The sequence below is a fragment of the Martes martes genome, assembly GCF_963455335.1.
Source record: "Martes martes genome assembly, chromosome: 16".
NCBI classification, from domain to species: domain Eukaryota; kingdom Metazoa; phylum Chordata; class Mammalia; order Carnivora; family Mustelidae; genus Martes; species Martes martes.
The window spans coordinates 24,376,831-24,395,942 of NC_137904.1; the positions used below are offsets into that span (position 1 = coordinate 24,376,831).

Sequence of the window (19,112 nt, forward strand, 5' to 3'; positions counted from 1 at the left end):
ACTTACTGTGATTATTTCACAGTGTGTTCAAATACGGAATCATTATGTTGAATACCTGAAACTAATATAATGTATGTCAGTTATACATCAGTTAAAACAAGCAAAGTCTGTGGGCTGAGTTTTCTGCCAAGGGGCTGTTACCAGTAAAATAGTTTATAGAAGGATCATTTTTTCCGGGTATAAATCTTTTCGTAGATGGGGCCAACACATCACGGAAGAGGAAATGAAAATATCTAATATATTCATATGGAAACATGTTTAGTCTTGTTTTTAAAGTGCAGTCCACTATTTTGAACAACCAAATTAGCAAAATAAAAACAAAAGCATGTTTAATGTTGATAAGAATGTTGATAAGGCTACTTTCATATGCTGCTTGGTGTGAGTAGCATTTGGCCCAACCCTTCTGAAAATTGGCTTGGCAATATTTATCAAGAGCCTTAAAAAATATTCATCTCTTTGACCAGATAATTCTACTTCTAGATCTTATCTTAAAGAAATGAACAGTAATATGGAAAATATTTGGATATAAAAGTGTTTATTAATGTCATTTATAATAATATATTAGACATCTCTTGAATGTACAATTGTAAAGTGTTTAAACAACCAGTGACTTAGTACCTTGACTTAAATATTCTGAAAGACACCAGAGCATACTTGAACAGACTGTGGCTTTGAAACACAGTTCAGTAGTTTGTTAGATCTCTAACCTCAGAAACACAATTTGCTCATTTGTAATACCTGGAAATACTAAGATTTTGAAAGAAATACACGAGATTGAAAATAGCTGACTTGTTTTAACTGTGAAGTTACAGTTACTGTCCTATTTAGAGTCATCCTGTATGGATGAGGAATTTTTAATGGTACAGAAAAAATTTGGGTTACTATGTAAAATGAAGAGAATAGGTTTGATTTAGCCTTTATGATATCAGTTGTGATAAATATATTTGTCTTAAACTTGCATATGAAAAGGAATGGAATGAAGTTCATTAAGGAATGGTAGAATCATGGATGTTTTAAATTTCCCTTAGTTGTGTACTTTTTAAAAAATTTTCTATAGTGACCCATGTGTTTTATATTTTAAAAATCAGTTATTATTAAAAACAAAAGAAAAAAAACAACTTTTGAAATTCAAGGCATGTTTGCTTTTCACTGAATTTGTCTTTAGTGAACATAGTGAGTTTTTTACCTTCATGTTGCTTACAAATAATACTGGAACAAAAGTTTGTATGTAAAAGGAAAGTTTTGTTTGTTTGTTTTGTTTGTTTGTTTTTACAAGTAGCTCTGATTTTGTGTTAACTAATTTTAGAGTTAATTAAAAAAAAATTTTTTTTTCCTAGAAACTGCCTTTAAATTTAAAGCCCTAAAGAAGGTTGCACAGTTAGCAGTTATAAATAGCCTGGAAAAAGTAAGTTATAACCTCTTTGCTATTAAAATTTTGTTACATTTTGCTTGTAAATGTTGCTGTCTTTACTATTTTGAATTAAAAGTCATGATTTGAGTGATAATTTCACATTAACATTTAGGAGGAATGCATTGCAGTATTATGAAGGAAATTAGAAGTTTGTAATATAATTGGGGTTCTGTGACATTTTATTTACTATATTACAAAAATACCCCTGCTTTCATGTAAAAACATATGTTTTGTTATTTATAGGCCTTTTGGAACTGGGTAGAAAATTATCCAGATGAATTTACAAAGCTATACCAGATTCCACAGACTGATATGGCTGGTAAGAATACGTTTATTCTTCTTTTAAACTCTTCCTTATGAGGTAAAAAATCTGTCACTTTCCAGATTATTTATGTTATTACGGTGCTTTTACATCTTGTCAGCTGGTATCAAATAGGAGATATTTTTTTCTCTTACATTTCAAAATTTCCCTCAATCCTTTCCTTTGAGCAAATAGTGAAAGAAGTTTGGAATGAAGCTCTAATCTTTATAATTAGAGTTGTGGATTGGATATTTGATGGCTTTTCTTTGTAGAGAAGTAGTCTTTTGTGCTGTGAGGCTTCATTTTGTATTCAGGGAGATGTGTATCAAGTAGTAGTATCCTTACCTAGAATTCTTGAGACATAGCTGTGATGCAGAGAATACAGACTTCTGGAAAGTATGATGATTCTCTTTGGAAAGCTGTCCAGTTTGCTTCTTGTGTATGTGACACTTTGCATTAAGGCCTGCACATTGAGACTCAGGACAAGTTTGTTCTGAAATGTGACCTTTTCTAGGATGGATCAAGATAGCTCTTTTATTTTTTTTATTTTATTTTTGAAAGATTATTTGAGAGAGAATGAGAGCGAGAGAGAGAGTGCAGGGGAAGGGGCATAGGGAGAGAATATCCAAGCAGAATCCAGCTGAGCATAAGCCTGATGTGGGCCTCTGTTGCACGACCCATGAGATCATGACCTGAGCCACCCAGGTGCCCCAAAATACCTCTTTTTTTTTTCTTTTTTTTAAGATTTTATTTATTTATTTATTTGACAGACAGAGATCACAAGTAGGCAGAGAGGCAGGCAGAGAGAGAGGAAGGCAAGCAGGCTCCCTGCTGAGCAGAGAGCCCGATGCGGGGCTCGATCCCAGGACCCCAGGATCATGACCTGAGCTGAAGGCAGAGGCTTTAACCCACTGAGCCACCCAGGTGCCCCCCAAAATACCTCTTTTAATACACAAACAATATAATATTGCTTGTCTGCTTACCTGAAATTTCATTGTTTAAATGAACTTCCAAGTTTATCTTTTAAAAATGTGACCTTTGGGATTTTGGATAGTGCTGGCTTTTAGTTTAATGCCAGAGATATTTTTCTCACTTAGTAATATCATTTAATTGTATTTTTCACACAGAGTGTGCAGAAAAACTGTTCGACTTGGTGGATGGTTTTGCTGAAAGCACCAAACGTAAAGCAGCAGTTTGGCCACTACAAATCATTCTCCTTATCTTGTGTCCAGAAATAATCCAGGATATATCCAAGGATGTGGTTGATGAAAACAACATGAATAAGGTGAGGGGGGCAGAATTATTTCCATTATGTCCAGATGTCATCTAGTTCATTTTAAATCAAAGTGTGTATTACTTGGGCTTAGTATTCTGTAAACACAATATTTCAGGAGACCATTTCTAATTATGATCACTTTAGGTCTTTTTGTTTGCTGGCCTTGGCAGAGACATACTCACACAAAAATTCTTTTGAAGGGAAAATAAGTGATACTCTCATTAATTAAAGATTTAAAAACAATTCTTAGTTTCATTCTTTTACCAGAGAAGATTAAGTGATACTTCTGTCAGTGTTCAACATAGTTTCTCCAACAATCACAGCAAGGGTTGTCCTGTTAGAATCCATCACTTGTGTTATTTGCATGTACTTAGGGGTGTATCTGCTTGGTGCTAATGAAATTGACTAGTAACTCATTTTAGGTATTTTAGAACAGTTTTCATAGCATCTTATTAGCAAAGTAGGATACCACATATGCTGTATAGAGAAATTGGTACTATGACAACTGCTAATTCTAAGGACTCTTAAATTTTTTTTTTTTTTTTTTTAAATAGAGCAGGGTAAAGTGTTAATCTTACTGTTTTATTTGAATTTCTGTATGAAGGTTGTTTTGGCAATACTTTATTATTTATCTATTTGTCTGTGCATACATGCCACTTTGGGATGTTCAGAATCAGTGGAATGATTCAGTACTTTGTAGAAGTACTGGATAAGGAATTTATGCAATAGATGGCTAAGTAAGTAACCTTAGGTAATCCTTTCGAGTCTGTGATGCTGTGGTACTCCACTCAGGTCTGTAGCCGCTCTTTTCCATTATGAGGACACCGTTGTTCATGTTAGATTGCTTTAGAGCCTATCAAAAGAGTAGTTTTGGAGAGGGTTTCTGTTTATTGGGAAAATAAGCATAGGCAAAAAGCTATTATAAATTCAGTACTACTCTTAAGTGAACTTATATTTGAATAATCACAGCTAAATCTTTTCAAATGTTTATTTGTACATCTCCTATGGATTTCTCATTGTCCATTGGATTTTTTTTTTTTTTAAGATTTTATTAATTTAAGAGAGAGCACAAGCACAAGTAGGGAAAGGGGCAGAGGGAGAGGGAGAAGGAGACTCGTCATTGAGCAAGGAGCCTGATGTAGGGCTCCATCCCAGGACTTGGGATCATGACCTGAGCCGAAGCCATAGACTAATCGACTGAGCCACCCAGGCGCTTGAATTGTTTGTTCTTTGTTGATCTGTAGGGTGTGTGTTGTGTGTACACTTTTTACTTAGTTTCTCTTTTTAAGCTTTGTTTATGGGTTTTTTTTTTTTTTTTCTGTTTTGGTTTTTGCTATTTAGATATTTAAAATTTGTAGTGGTCAACTCTTTTTCTTTTTATCTCCTAGTGTTTTTTGTCATACTGTTCCTACCCAAGATTTTATTTATTCATTATATTGACCAAAATTCACATACTACCATAAAATTAACTCTTTTAAAGTGTACAATTCAGGGTTTTTTAGCGTATCCAGAAAATTGTGCAATCATCACCACTATCTAATTTAAGAACATTTTTGTCATCCCTGATAGAAACCTCATACCTGTTAGCCGTCACTCCTTACTCCTATCCCACCCTAGGCTCTGGCTACTCCCAGTCTGTTTTCTGTCTCTGTGGATTTGCCTATTCTGGATATTTCATATAAATGGAATCACATGTAACCTTTGTATATGGAACATCCCACGATTTTTTGAAATACACTTTCTTAAATGTATTTTTTAGTACTTTTCCAGGTTAAAAAATTTAGATTTAAAAATCTTTCTGGATTAAAAGAAGTATTTGTTTTCTTTTGTATTCTCACTTTTTCCTAGTCACATTACTTGTGAGCCAACCAGTATTAATGGTTGTTTGGTATGTATCCTTCCTTTCGTATTTACTTGCTTATACAAATATTCAAATGAAAATATACATACATACATAGGGTGGAGATGGTTATATTTTAGAATGAGGTCATATATATATTTTTAAGTACTCTTTACACCCAGTCTGGGGCTTGAACTCATGACCCTGAGACCAAGAGCCATATGCTCCATTGACTGAGCCAGCCAGGCACCCCGAAATGAAGTCATTGTATACACATTACTCTGCATCTTGCTTTATTTACCTAAGAGTGTATCTTAGCTTTCCTCAGAATAGTGGATAGAGATCTAACACATTCCTGTAAGTGTTAGGTAATATTCTGTTATACTAATGAGCCTCATTTACTCAACCATTTCACTGTGAATGGATGAATACTTAAAATTTTTACAGTTTTTTGATATTACATTTAATCCTTAAGTAAATATCTTTGTTCATATATTTTTGTTAATTGATGCTTTTAATTCTATAGACTAGAATTCCAAAACTAGGATTCTGTGTCAAGGGCATTTGTATTTTTAAAAAGAAAAATTTTAAAAAGATTTTATTTATTCATTTGAGAGAGATACAGAGAGAGAAAATGAGCAGGGGGAGAAGAGGGAGGGGGAGAAGCAGGCTCTTCAGGGAGCCAGGAGCCCCATGTGGGGCTTGATCCCAGGATCCCAGGATCATGACCTGAGCCAAAGGCAGATATTAACCATCTGAGCTACCCAGGCACCCCTGTATTAAAAAAAATTTTTTTTTAATGATTTTATTTATTTATTTTAGAGAGAGAGGGAAAGAGAGAAGAGTATGAACACCCGTGTGTGAACGGGAGCAGGGGCAGAGACAGAATCCCAAGCAGACTCCCCACTGAGTGCAGAGCCTGGTGCTGAGCTTGATCTCATGACCCTGGGATGATGACCTAAGCTGAAACCAAGAGTTGGATACCCAACTGAATGAGCCACCCAGACACCCATGTATTTTTAAAATTTTTAATAGTTATTCTTAGATCTACATTCCCCAGTATTTGTCGCATGTCACTAATATGAATCAGAATGCCTATTTTTCTTCAGCCTCATCAGGACTGTATGCTTTTCAGTCTTTAATGAGATGAAAAAGAGTAACTCATTTTACTGCTTGTGATTAGTGAGGTTCAGGATCATTTCTGTTTTGTGGTCATTTGCATGTTTTCTTTTGCATGTCTGTTCATTTCCTTTAGTTACTTTCCTTTTTTTCTTTTTTTCGCCAGTCTCTTTATTAACTTCGGGCACTTTTTGTCTATTAGTCTCTTACTTATTTGATTTAGAAGAATGCTTTATAGTTTCCAAATTGTTATATTTTTTGGTCATTTTTAAAGATTTAATTGTGGTTACAAAATGGTGGTACATATTTGCTTTAAAAAGTGTTCTTTCGTCATTGGAGAAGAATGTGTATCATTTCTTTAGGGTACAGAATTTAGTGTAAATGTTTAAAACTGCACTTAGAACTACTTTGTAGCTCTTGAGAATGCCTGTAAGGGCTTGAGAGCCCCGCGTGAATATGGTGGTTTAGCTGTCTGAGCTCCCTGAACCCTTAAATAGTCAGTAGACTCTGGCAGTGTGGCAGACCTCCTCCTAGGCATTGGTGATCACACTTAGCTCTTTATTATAAAGCAAGCAAAGAAAAGCAACAAATAGAATTGTAAGCAGATCAGATCGGGCTCTCATTTACACATTGTACCCTGTGAACTATATGTGAAAGTGTTTCTCTTTTTGACTTTATAGTTTTTGTTGTCATTGTGTTTTTATTTTATTAGGGAAGGTAGTATAATGATCCAACACAATCGATCTTTATTATACTTATGAAGCAGTAATGAGCTGCTGATCTGAATAGCTCTACAGGATAGCCCTCCTCTTTGTGATTTCTTAGGACCTTGGACAGCAAAGACTCTGCCATTTTTATTTTATTTTTTTTTATTTTTAAAGATTTTACTTATTTACTTGTGAGAGAGAGTGTGCACACAAGCAGGGGGAGTGGCAGGCAGAGGGAGAAGCAGACTCCCCGCCAAGCAAGGAGCCTGATGGGGACTTGATCCTAGGACCCCGGTATTACGACCTGAGTCTCGAAGGCAGACACTTAACCGACTGAGCCACCCAGGTGTCCCAAAGACTCTGCCATTTTTAAAACATAGCTTCCGTGGAAGTTGATTCTATTCTGCTGGCCAGAAGGGAAAACATGGGAAATAATGCTGAGGATTTTTACGGGCCAGGCCTGGAAATGGCACAGTTTCAATCACATTCCACTGGGTAGAACTCAGTCACATGACCACATCTAACTGTAAGAGAACCTGAGAAATACATCTATATCCCCCAGGAACCAAGAAATGAAGGAGTTAGGAGAGAGAGGAGGAGTCAGGGATGGCTTAGACTGCTGTCTCCCTAGAATTCCCAGTTATTTCTTTATGAATGCAGAGCTGTATATCAGGAGTACCTGTCCACTAGGAGAATAGTGCAGGCTATATGTGCTGCAAGAAGAGATGTGGAACCTTAGCTGAACTTGAAGTAAGAATAGAACTTAGAGAGACAGAATTGTTCAAGCCAGGGAGATCAAGAAAATGGATGTTCAGAAAAGTTAGTTAGCTAGAGGGCAGAAGATTCATGCAGGTGATGTTAAGAAATGAAGATGAAGAGGCAGATATGAGCAATCTGGAAAATACTGTGAGCCAGCTGGAGTTGAAGCAGGGAGCCTGATATGGGACTTGATCCCAGGACGCTGGAATCATGACCTGAGCCGAAGGCAGCGGCTTTAACCCACTGAGCCACCCGGGCACCCCTACATCACAGTATTTTGCAACCATCACCATTATCTGTTAGTGAACTTTTAAAAATTCTCTTAAGTTCTGTATCTTAAACATAACTCTTCATTCACCCTGTTCCTAGCCCCTGGTAGCCTCTGTTCTATTCTTGGTCTCTCTCAGTTGCCTATTCTAGGTACCTCATTATCGGTGGAATCATACAATATTTATCCTTATATGTCTGGCTTGTGACATTTAACATAATGTTTTCAAGATTGATCCATTTTGTTGCATGATATTTATTCAGCCACAATAAGGAATGAAATTCCAATCATGCAACAAAAATGGATTCTGGCTGAATAAATATTCCATTGTATGTACATGCCATGTTTTGTTTATCTCCTATTATCTCCACACTATTCTCCTAGAAATTTCTTATGTGCAGTGGTATTTTATTTTGGTTTCAATCTTTTATTTTAAGGGTTTTTTTTTCTTTAATTTATATATTTAAGTAATCCCTACACTCAACATGGAGCTTGAACTCAGGACCCTGAGATTAAGAGTTGCATGCTCTTCTGACTGAGCCATCCAGACGCCTTGATTTGCATCTTTCTCATGACTAGCAGTGTTGATCATCTTTTCAAAAGCTTATTGGCCATTTGTGTATCTTCTTTGGAGAAGTGTCTATTAAAGTTCTTTGCCCATTTTTTAATTGGGTTATTTTTTTTGTTGTTGAGTTGTAGGAGTTCTTTACATGTCATGGATGGTAATCCCTTACCAGGTACATGATTTGCAAATGTTCTCCCCCATTCTGTGGACTGTCATTTTACTTTCTTAATAGTGTCATTTGCTGCACAAAGGTTTTTTTTTCATTTTGATGAAGGCCAGTTTATCCATTTTTTGTTGTGTTGTTGCTAGTGCTTTTTTGGTATTATATCCAAAAAAATCATTGCCAAATCCAGTGTAGTAAAGATTTTCTTTTATGTTCTCTTCTAGGAGTTTTGTAGTTTTAGCTGTTTAGATCTTTGATCTGTTTTGAATTAATTTTTATATGTAAGGTAAGGGAAGGGTGTGGCTTCATTCTTTTGCATGTGGATATCCAGTTTTGCCAGCACCTTTTGTTCAAAAAACTGTCCTTTCCCCATTGAATGGTGTTAGCACTCTTGTCGAAAATAATTTGACCCTATATGTCAGGATTTCTTTCTAGACTTCATATTCTATTTCTTTGATATATAGTCTGTTCTGATACCAGTAGCACAGTGTTTTGATTACTGTGGCTTTATAGTAAGTTTTGAAATTAGGAAGTTTGAGTTTTCTGACTTTGTTCTTTCTGAAGTTCGTTTTGGCTGTTTCTTGTTACTTGACATACCATATGAATTTCTGGACAGGTTTTTCTATTCCTACAAAAAATGCTGTTGGGGTTTTGGTAGGAGTTGCATTGAATCTGTAGATTGTTTTAGATACTGTGGACATTTTAACGATGTTAAGTCGTGTAGTCAATGAACATGGGATGTGTTTCCATTTATTTATGTCTTTAATTTCTTTTAACACAGTTTTCATTGTATATGCTTTCACCACCTTGGTTAATTCCCAAGTATTATGTTCTTTTTAATGCTATTATCAGTGGCATTGTTTCCCTACTTTCCTTTTTAGATGGTTCATTGTTAGTGTCTAGAAATGCAACTGGTATTTATATGTTGATTTTGTATCCTAGAACTTTACTGAGTTTACTAGCTCTAACAGGTGTGTGTGTGTGTGTGTGTGTGTGTGTGTGTGTGTATGTTTAAGGTGTACAAATAAGATTGTATCATCTGAGAACAGAGGCCATTTTACTTCTTCTGATTTGAATGACTTTTAATTTTTTTAATTTTCTTTTTCTTTTTCTAAATGTTCTGCCTAGAGCTTCCCCTAATAATGTTGAAAAAAAGTGGCAAAACTAAGCATCCTTACCTTTTTCCTACTAGGAGAAAAGCTTTCAGTCTTCCACTGTTGTGAGTGTGATGTTAGTTGTGGTTTTTTATATATGGCTTTTATCATGTTGAGGAAATTTTCTTCTATTCCTAGCTTATCAAGTGCTGTTACCATAAGAGGGTGTTGAATTTTGTCAAGTGTTTTTTCTGCATCAGTTGTAAGGATCATGTGAGTTTTTTACCTTCATTCTACTAACGTGGTGTATTACACTGATTGATTATTGTTGTTGAACCTTTTTTGCACTCTACAAATAAAGCTCATTTGGTCATGGTGTGTTACCTTTTTATATACTGCTGAATTTGGTTTGCTAGTACTTCTTGAGGGTTTTTTGATCAATATTTTTAGGGATATTGGTCTGTAGTTCCCTTGTCGTGTTTTTGTTTGGCTTTAGTAAGGTATGGCTGACCTCATGAGAGGTGTTCCCTCTCCTTTACATTTTTGGAAGTGTTTGAGAAGGATTGGTATTAATTCTTCTTTAAATGTGTGAAAGAATTCACCAGTGAAACCACCTGTCCTGGGCTTTCCTTTGTTGGGAGGTTTTTGATTACTGATTTAATCTCTGTACTAGTTCTTTTTTTTTTTTTTTTTTTTTTTTTTTTCCTCTGTACTAGTTCTAAGTCAATTCAGATTTTCTATTAATGAGTCAGTTTTGGTAGATTGTACGTTTCTAGGAATTTGCCCGTTTTGTCTATTACCCAATTGTGGGCATATAATTTTTCATAGTATTATTTTATAATTTTTTATTTTTTAAAAAAGAGTATTGTTCTCACTTTCAGCTCTGATTTTTGGTAATGTGGATCTTCTGTTTTTTTTTTTTTTTTAACCTAGCTAAATGTGTCCCAAATTTCTTGACCCATTCAAAGAACCAGCTTTCGATTTTGATTTTTTCCTATCGTTTTGCTGTCCTCTGTCTTTGATCTAATCTTTATTACTTCCTTCCTTCTGCTAGCTCTGGATTTAGTTTGCTCTCCTTTTTCTAGTTCCTTACGGTATACAGTTAGGTTATTGAATTGAGAGCTTTCTTTTTAACGTGAGTGTTTCCAGCTATAAATTTTCCTCTTAGCACTGTTTCCAGTGCATCCCATTTTTGATGTTGTGTTTTCACTTTATTTCAAGATATTTTCTAACTTTCTTTGTGATTTCTTTTCTTTGACAGTGGTGTTTAATTTCAAGTATCTGTGAACTTTTCCAGTTTTCCTTCTGTCGATTTATAGATTCATTGTGATCAGGAAAAATATTTCTTTTTTTTTTCCCTTTTTTTTTTTTTTAAGATTTTATTTATTTGCCAGAGAGAGCACGTGTGCACAACCACAGGGAGCTACAGAGGGACAGGGAGAAGCAGGCTCCCTACTGAGCAGGGAGGCAGATGTGGGGCTCAGTCCCAAGACCCTGGGATCATGACCCGAGCTGAAAGCAGATGCTTAACCAACTGAGCCACCCAGGTGCCCCAGGAAAAATATTTCCTATGATTTCAATCTCTTTAAGTTTATTAAGACCTGTTTTGTAGCCTAACATATGGTCTGTCCTAGATATTGTTCATGTGTACCAGAGAAGAATATATATTCTGCTGTTTGATCAATTTGGCTTTTGACACATTATATTTGAGAATACATACAAGTTGAGATGTGAGATTTTCATTCAGGAGAAAAGCAGAGGGAGAAATTTGTTAGTGAGCTGCAAAGAGGGCTTGAGATTGCAAGATTGGATAACTTTTTTGAGGAACAGAGTTTATTTAGAGCAATTGAACAGCCTTGGGTATATCCTTTGTTGGAAGGATAAAGGTTGAATATAGCCTGGAGCTTTAGGAAAGGATCAATGGTTTGACATAGACCACAACCACCACAGTATAATATTTAGAAATATTTAGAAAGAGAATATTATCAGTGAATTCAGAGTTGAGAAGTCAACTACCTTGTTTGGGAAGGACTGTGTCCTAAGTTCCTTTAATAATTCAGCAAAGAAAGTGAAAAACGGAATCTTTTTTTTTTTTTTTTTTTGAGAAACATGTAAATGATGACAACTGCTTAAATTGTAAAAGTAAAAATCACAATTATATAGTTTAGAATATAATTTTTACAAGCTGATAATTTACTATTTTATTAGACACGTCTGATATGTCAGAAACTGCGCATTAATTAACTAGAAACTTCTTTTTATATTTGAATTCTATAGAAGTTGTTTCTGGACAGTCTACGAAAAGCACTTGCCGGGCATGGCGGAAGCAGGCAGCTGACGGAGAGTGCCGCAATTGCCTGTGTGAAACTGTGTAAAGCAAGTACTTACATTAATTGGGAAGATAACTCTGTCATTTTCCTACTAGTTCAGTCCATGGTGGTTGATCTTAAGGTAATATGCTTGTTATTTCTTTACTACAAACTTTAAGAAAACTAAAGGAAAAATAAACCTGTAGTAAAGCATTCTTATGCTAATCATTGTCAAAGATCATTGCTAATGCTGAAGTTCTGAATCATCTTGGAATGTTAGTTCATAAGACCTGCTTTTGTTGTTTCTGTGTTAACTCAGACTAAATTGGCTTAGAATATGATGAAAACACAGAATTAACCGGTTTTCTTAAAGGTTATCATAAATATTCAGACCTGGTTTTAAAATAATGTAGAATTTGGGGCCTGAAAGGAACCATATCTGGTATAGAAAGAATTTTATCACACTGATGAACCACAGCGTTAGTGCTTTGTGCTTCTGGCAACTGAATGTTATTTCTATGTATGTGGATGACCTGTTGATATTAAATACTAGTAAAAAAAAAATACTGCATGATTGTTTAAAGGCTTTTCTTTTGGGATTTTCATAGAACCTGCTTTTTAATCCAAGTAAACCATTCTCAAGAGGCAGTCAGCCTGCAGATGTGGATCTAATGATTGACTGCCTTGTTTCTTGCTTTCGTATAAGCCCTCACAACAACCAACACTTTAAGGTGAGAGCATTGGTTTTTATCCAGTTATGTTTACTGATGCTGTTGATCCTTTCTTTATAAATGTGAAAAGACTAGAAAGATGAATTGGTATTTCTCAATATTATATATTAATGTTAATTTTAAGACCTTAAGAATTTATTCTGTTTTTTAAAAACTCTTTTTTTTCCCTGTTTCTTTTTATCCTCATTTGTGTTGAATATTTTTCTCACAGAAATAATATACAATTTTTTCCTTTGCCCCTGTAGATTTGCCTGGCTCAGAATTCCCCTTCTACATTTCACTATGTGCTGGTAAATTCACTCCATCGAATCATCACCAATGTAAGTCCAAAAGGTATTGCTAAATTACTTAAAATTTTTTTTCTTCCTTTACTTTTTTATTTCTTTTTAAGAAAGACGTTTTTGGTTTATAAAAGGTTTTGAACTTAGATGTATGATATAGGGAGATTTCTCACAGGTGATTATATCTAGTAACTGATACACAATTGTATTTTTCATATTCAGTTTGACCTGAGGGGCTTTATTGAGAAAAGTGGAGTTAATAGGATCCTTTGGAAGGATTAAACCTAAAATATTTTATTTGCATCAAAAGCACTTGAGAACAGTGCCACTGAGAATATAATTGAACATTTTCATCCCAGATTCTTTAAATATTATTTTAATACTCCTAGCCTTTTCCCAGCATTTGATATATTCTGACTTGTCACCTTGCCATTTAAATTAAAAGTAGTTAACAATTTATTATGTAGGCCAGTATGATACATTTTAAAAATGCTGAGATCATAGTTGGTTATACTTTTTGGTCTTCCTTAAACAAATGAAATATTAGCACGCTTAAATAGAGGTGTTGACCTGATACAGAAGCATATCAGACAAAATAAGGTACTTGTGAAACCTTCAGCTCTGATGTGAATGCATTAAGTAGAATGATAATGAAACCTTATCAGATTTGGACCATGAAGTTTTAACTATTTGACCATTACAGAGTCTCACTGAAGACAGTTTTGGAAATACTTTGTCTTGAAATCACATTAAGTTTTTCTTCAATATTTAGACTCCTAATCTTAAAAATTCTGCCAAATTCTGTTCTTCTGGTCAAGAACAGTAGTATTTTGAAGGTTCTCAAGCTCTACTTTTATCCATTTACATGTAAATTGTCAAGTTTTTCTTATTCTCCCTTAAAAAAGGGGCTTGATTGATTGATTGGTGGGCAGCAAAGCAAGGTTTATTGAGTGATAGTAAAGCAAAGTTTATTGGCTGATAGTACAAAGCTCCCAAAGAGGGATGGGACCTGAGAGGGTTGCCTTAAAAAGGGCTTTAATCATTGATTACTTAGGTATATTTGCCCTCTTGATAATCAAATTCCATTTTTAAGAGTGTATCTCTGATGAGTTAAAAGTTCTTCCTTACATTCATTTGCCTTGAATGTGTTGAATTGAACCAAATTCTGCCTCTTTTCTTCTCCTCTCCTCTGCTCTTTTCTTTTTAGAGAGGGAGAGGCAGAGGGAAAGAGCAAATCTTAAGCAGGCTCCAGGCCCAGTTTAGAGCCTAACTCAGCACTCCCGTCTCATGACCCTGAGGTCATGACCCGAGCCAAAATCAAGAGTCGGATGCTTAACCCACTAAGTCACCTAAGTCACCTAGGCGCCCCTGTTTTCTCGTCTTTTATCCATTTTCTTTTATCCCTTTCTGTTAGGGAAAATGAACTCTAATCTATTCAGTGACACATTGAGTTTTTCTCAGTGGGGTGCTAGTGGCATTTTGGGCAGGGCAGTTCTTTGTTGTGTGGCACTACCTTGTACATCGCAAGATGCCTGGTATCCCTGATCCTCATTTCATTAAATGCCATTTGGGCCACTTCCCTCCTCCCATCCCCAGACATTCTGAACAACTAAAATGCCTTGAGGGAATGATATGTTGCTCAGTTGAGTATCTGTGGGTTAAATTCTAGGTTAAATTATAGCTATCCCAAAAGGGAAAGCTTTATGAATCTGATTGCAGATAAGGTATAAGTTTGTATTAAAAACTTAAAAAATTTTTACTTTACTTTTGCCAGGGTAGGAGCCAAGACCTTGTATCCTCAATGTTTACTTTCAAGGCCATTTTAAGAAAGAAAGAAAAAAAAAAAAGATGTTTCCCCCTGAGGTTTATGTGTAGTTCAGAATTGAAATATTAATTTTTTCTTTGACATATAATACTAAAAGCATTCCATTTACTGGAGTGGATGGTTTTACATAAATACTGACAATTTGTATTTAATAAACCCAAGTATATACTTTTTTGATACTTTGTGGCTAGTTACTTTAATTGTGAAATATTTTTGTCTACAATTGAATATATAGAGCACTTTCAAGCATGGACTTGGCACTGCTGTAAGTGGCTGAGCTGCTCCTCTGTGGGTTTAAAGCATGCCTGGAGTGGTACTTCGTGCATGTCTCCGTGTACATGGTGAAGTGGCTGTGTATCCTTCTGTACTCCGATGAGTACTGCATGTGTGAAGGTGGAGTGTGTCTGTACCACAGGTCACGTCAATATGCAGTCTGTTTTCATAAAGAAAGACCTGTATTGGCTAAGTATTTCAAAGCTTAATACTCAGCATCAGTAACCTTTAGTGCATAGCTTGACAAAAAGCATAAATTTGAGTCTGTAAAGTATCTTTTAAAGGTATACTTAAGAGGATGATACTTTATCATATCATAGGATGCTTGATAAATTCGTTCTTGTTAGGGCTGGGTTTTTTCTTTCCTATGGTTTAAGGCTAATGGATACTGAATCTGAAGTACTTTCTGACTGAAAAGGACTATTCGTAAAATAACTAGCAGATTGATGGAATTGACCATTGCAGAGTCTCTCTGAAGACCCTTATGGAAATACTTTGTCTTGAAATTCCATGAAGTTTTTTCTTAGATATTTGGACTCCTAAACTTAAATTTTTTCATAGTGTAAGATTTCCTTTTCATTGATTCTTGGTTCAATACACCTCATACGTTCTTTTCTTCCATGGTTCTTTAGCCAGATTCACAGATTTTGTTTCTTACTGTCACAATGTCAAAAGTTTTAGTGATATGTTTTTGAGGGGTTATGTAGACTTGATAGTGATTTGCAGTTTTGTTTTGTTTCTTTCTGAGAAACATATTCATACTCAGTTCCTAAGTAGAGCGTTTAGATCTAAAATATTCTGTTCCTTCCTAAGAAATCTGAAAATCTGTTCACTATTTGAATTTTATTATACTGTAAAGTTTTGTCAGCTTTGAAAATGGTAGTCATAGTGCTGTCACTTTTTTAATTATGGCATGCTAATAAGAGGTGAATTATAAGATCTATGTTATGTACTTAACCTTTGTTAACTTCCTTTAGGTTAAGTTAGGTATGTTGTTATAGTTGGGAAATTAAAGAAATAGTAATAACACATATGTGACCCAGATACCTTAGCAATCAGCGGAACATGCTGTGGCTGTACAGTCTTTAGTATTCTGGGTTTTTCCTTATGGCAGTTGTAGTTTCCTTACAGATAGCTTACATACTGAGAAGGACATGCTCTTTTCCTTCCGAGAGGTTGGATAAGTTCTCTCCAAAGCACTTGAAAATTTATTTAAGTAATCTCTTGAAGAATTGCCATAGTTTGCTCATACTATGTACTCGTAAAAGTATTGCCATTTGTTTGGCAATAAACTTAGTGTTTTAAGGAGAAAAAAAGGAATGTCTACTTTAGTTGATTAGTTTCAGAAGAGACACTTTTAGTAACTGCTCAAAACACTATAATTTTTGCCAATTACATGATGCCTAGTTTTTAGTGCATATTTTATTTGAAAGTGTTATCTTTAACTTTTACATTAAAATGAATAAATTTTTATATTATGAAAAATGGCAGTTACGAAAATGACTAAATCTTAAGTTAAAATCTTGTTATTTTATAGGATGCATCTGGTACTGTGATGATTTTAATAACTATCGATGCAGCATAATAGTTTGGATAGGATGTTGTATGGGATGCATCTTTCTTTAGTTATTAGTTTCTGACAAGATATTATGGGGTTAGGAGAATGAGTAGGTCCCTTATCTCAGTGTATTTTGTGATCATTCAGCCTTTTTTGCTTTAAGCTGGTTAACACAAGCTGTATAAATTAGTAAATATATGGAAATCAAGCTGTGTTGATTGCTTGGGCAAGTCAAATGACTAAATTGACCAGAGTTTAAAGAGTTTAGTTTATATAAGTAAACTAAAATTTGATAATTTGTTAGGAATTAGCTTAAATAAAGCAAGAGTTGGGGGAATAGGAGAAACAGCCATACTACCCAAAGAGAATTTATTTCTTCCTTCACAGCTTTGGGGTCCCTTCCTATAGAGTTCAGTATTCAAATTATGTATTATAAGTTGATTGTATACTTTATTATCCAGTAATTAGAGTTTGTATTCTAATTTTAGGTTATGGTAATATAACTTGATGCTACCTAGAATAGTCTGAGAATTATGGGTGAAGAAATTAGAAGTGGAGAATTTTGAATGAGAAGGAACCCTGGAATAGGGGTGACCCCCTACGTCCTCTTCCTGTGTTAGTTCATTCTTTCAGGTGCTTCCTATGGAGCAGCAGTGTAGTAAGCTGGAAGCCTATGTCTGAAGTTGTCCCATGCCTTGTATAATCTCCATATGGAGTGAAAATTCAGCCATTTTTGTATTAACTGATAGATAGACTTTATAGTTTTAGTGATTTTCATAACATAGTAACTAATTTTAAAGTTAAATTAAGCACTATTCAAATAAAAAAGGCACTAGAAACTAGAACCAAAGCTAAACAGGTGAAACTGAAATAGATAAATATTTACCTAATATTATTACCTTTAAATCTGTTTCACTATGATCAGTTTGTCTTTGTGGTGATCATTAGTCTTTTTGTGTATTGTACCATCATTGCGTATCAGTTTAAGATTATAGGTTTACTAATAGCTTTTTCTCATTTACTAATTTTGTGTTGTACTTATCATTGTTGTTTGTAGGCATATAAGTGATGGTTTGCCACATGTTCCTTCAACATTGTGTTGAACCACTAATCTTTTTTAAAGCTTTGATAGTAACATTCTTAAATGGTAAAATATATATTATATACTATCTCTATATGCATATGTTTCTGAAATGTATAAAATGTTAAACTTAAAAAAAAAAGATTGGCTACAGAATTAGCTCTCTAAAGACTGTTTTTCAGATTCATTAGCTTATCAGGTAGAAAAGACAGTCTCATATGCTCATGTACATGAAGTGGTAGTTTGTCTCATGTTCATTATTATATTTTAAAATAAATGTATGGGTTAGTGTTTGGATTAAAGATATTATTTGAAGACTTTGGAAATCCTGGTGTGTGTTTGCATGGTCTCAGAAAGATTTTCACAGAAGGATAAAACATAAGGCTACAGTGTTAACCGGAGTGTACAACTCATGCACATTTGTACTTTTCCTCTCTTATGGTCCTTGTTTTTCTCCAGTCTGCATTGGATTGGTGGCCTAAGATTGATGCTGTGTACTGTCACTCAGTTGAGCTTCGAAACATGTTTGGTGAAACACTTCATAAAGCAGTGCAGGGCTGTGGAGCACACCCAGCGATACGAATGGCACCGGTAAGATTGATCATGAATTTGAGTCCCACCTTCTTCCTATTGCATTTTCAGTGTTTCTGTCCTATTCCTGCTCTTTTTTTGATTATTATTGAAAATCAAATGAGTCCCTTCTTTTCTACAAGTATGGCATGTTGTATACTGCAGTATTGTTGCAATGCTAGTGAATGGTGTTTGTTTTTCACTATTTCAGTGGGTTGAATTTATTTTTCTTAGAGAAATTTTCTCACAAAATGCTGTTTAAAATGTCAGTTTCTCTTCTTTCTTCCTTCCTTCTTGCCTTCCTTCCTTGTCTTGTCTCTTTCACCTTCTTTCTCGTATAACTTTTCCTAATGAGTCAATATTTTGGTTTTGTTCCTCATCTTTGGGCATGAGTAAGGGAAGCCTGACTCCTAGGTTAGAGTGACTGTTTCTACTAATGCATGGTTTTTGCCCATTGGATGCTGAACATTGCATATAGGAAACTGGAAATAAAATTAAACATTTTTATTTAAAATGAAAGTATTTCATGTTTCAGCAAATATGCTTTGTGTGCTTAAAAACGATAGGCACTTTGATAGTGAAGTTTGTGTTTAGCTTAGTAAAAGGAGTGTTTTTAAATTAGGTATCTAACAGATAAATATTCTTAAATGGAATTTTAAAACTCATATGGAACCAATTTAAACAGACAGTTACAGATTGTAGAAGTCATTTCTTGGTATTTATGTATAGCAGGAGTGTTACACGTGGCAGCTCTTGACATTGATTGGTGGTGCTTTGTCTTCTGCTTCTTATTTTCTATTCTTATTGGCTGCTGTCGCTCACATGATCAGATGCCAACCAGTCACTGTTTTGCATGGCAGTGGGCTTCTGTGGCCGTAAGTATGACCCATTGTAACTACCTCAGAAAAGTCCTTGGTTTCTTTGACTTTTCTGTGTATAGTTACTGTTAAAGTCACGTCATGTCATTTCAGTTGAAAATGT

The 19,112-nt window shown here is 34.8% G+C and overlaps 1 protein-coding gene across 1 annotated transcript in view; it reads left to right on the forward strand.

Moving 5' to 3' along the window:
- The window catches only part of NF1 (neurofibromin 1), a 261,002-nt gene that overhangs the window by 73,739 nt on the left and 168,151 nt on the right, over positions 1 to 19,112 (forward strand). Inside the window, exons 6-12 of the mRNA XM_080825306.1 lie at positions 1,338 to 1,405; positions 1,655 to 1,730; positions 2,840 to 2,997; positions 11,781 to 11,954; positions 12,421 to 12,543; positions 12,789 to 12,863; positions 18,021 to 18,152. Of these exons, the coding sequence (XP_080681432.1) occupies positions 1,338 to 1,405; positions 1,655 to 1,730; positions 2,840 to 2,997; positions 11,781 to 11,954; positions 12,421 to 12,543; positions 12,789 to 12,863; positions 18,021 to 18,152 (806 nt within the window). The remainder of the gene's footprint in view (positions 1 to 1,337; positions 1,406 to 1,654; positions 1,731 to 2,839; positions 2,998 to 11,780; positions 11,955 to 12,420; positions 12,544 to 12,788; positions 12,864 to 18,020; positions 18,153 to 19,112) is intronic.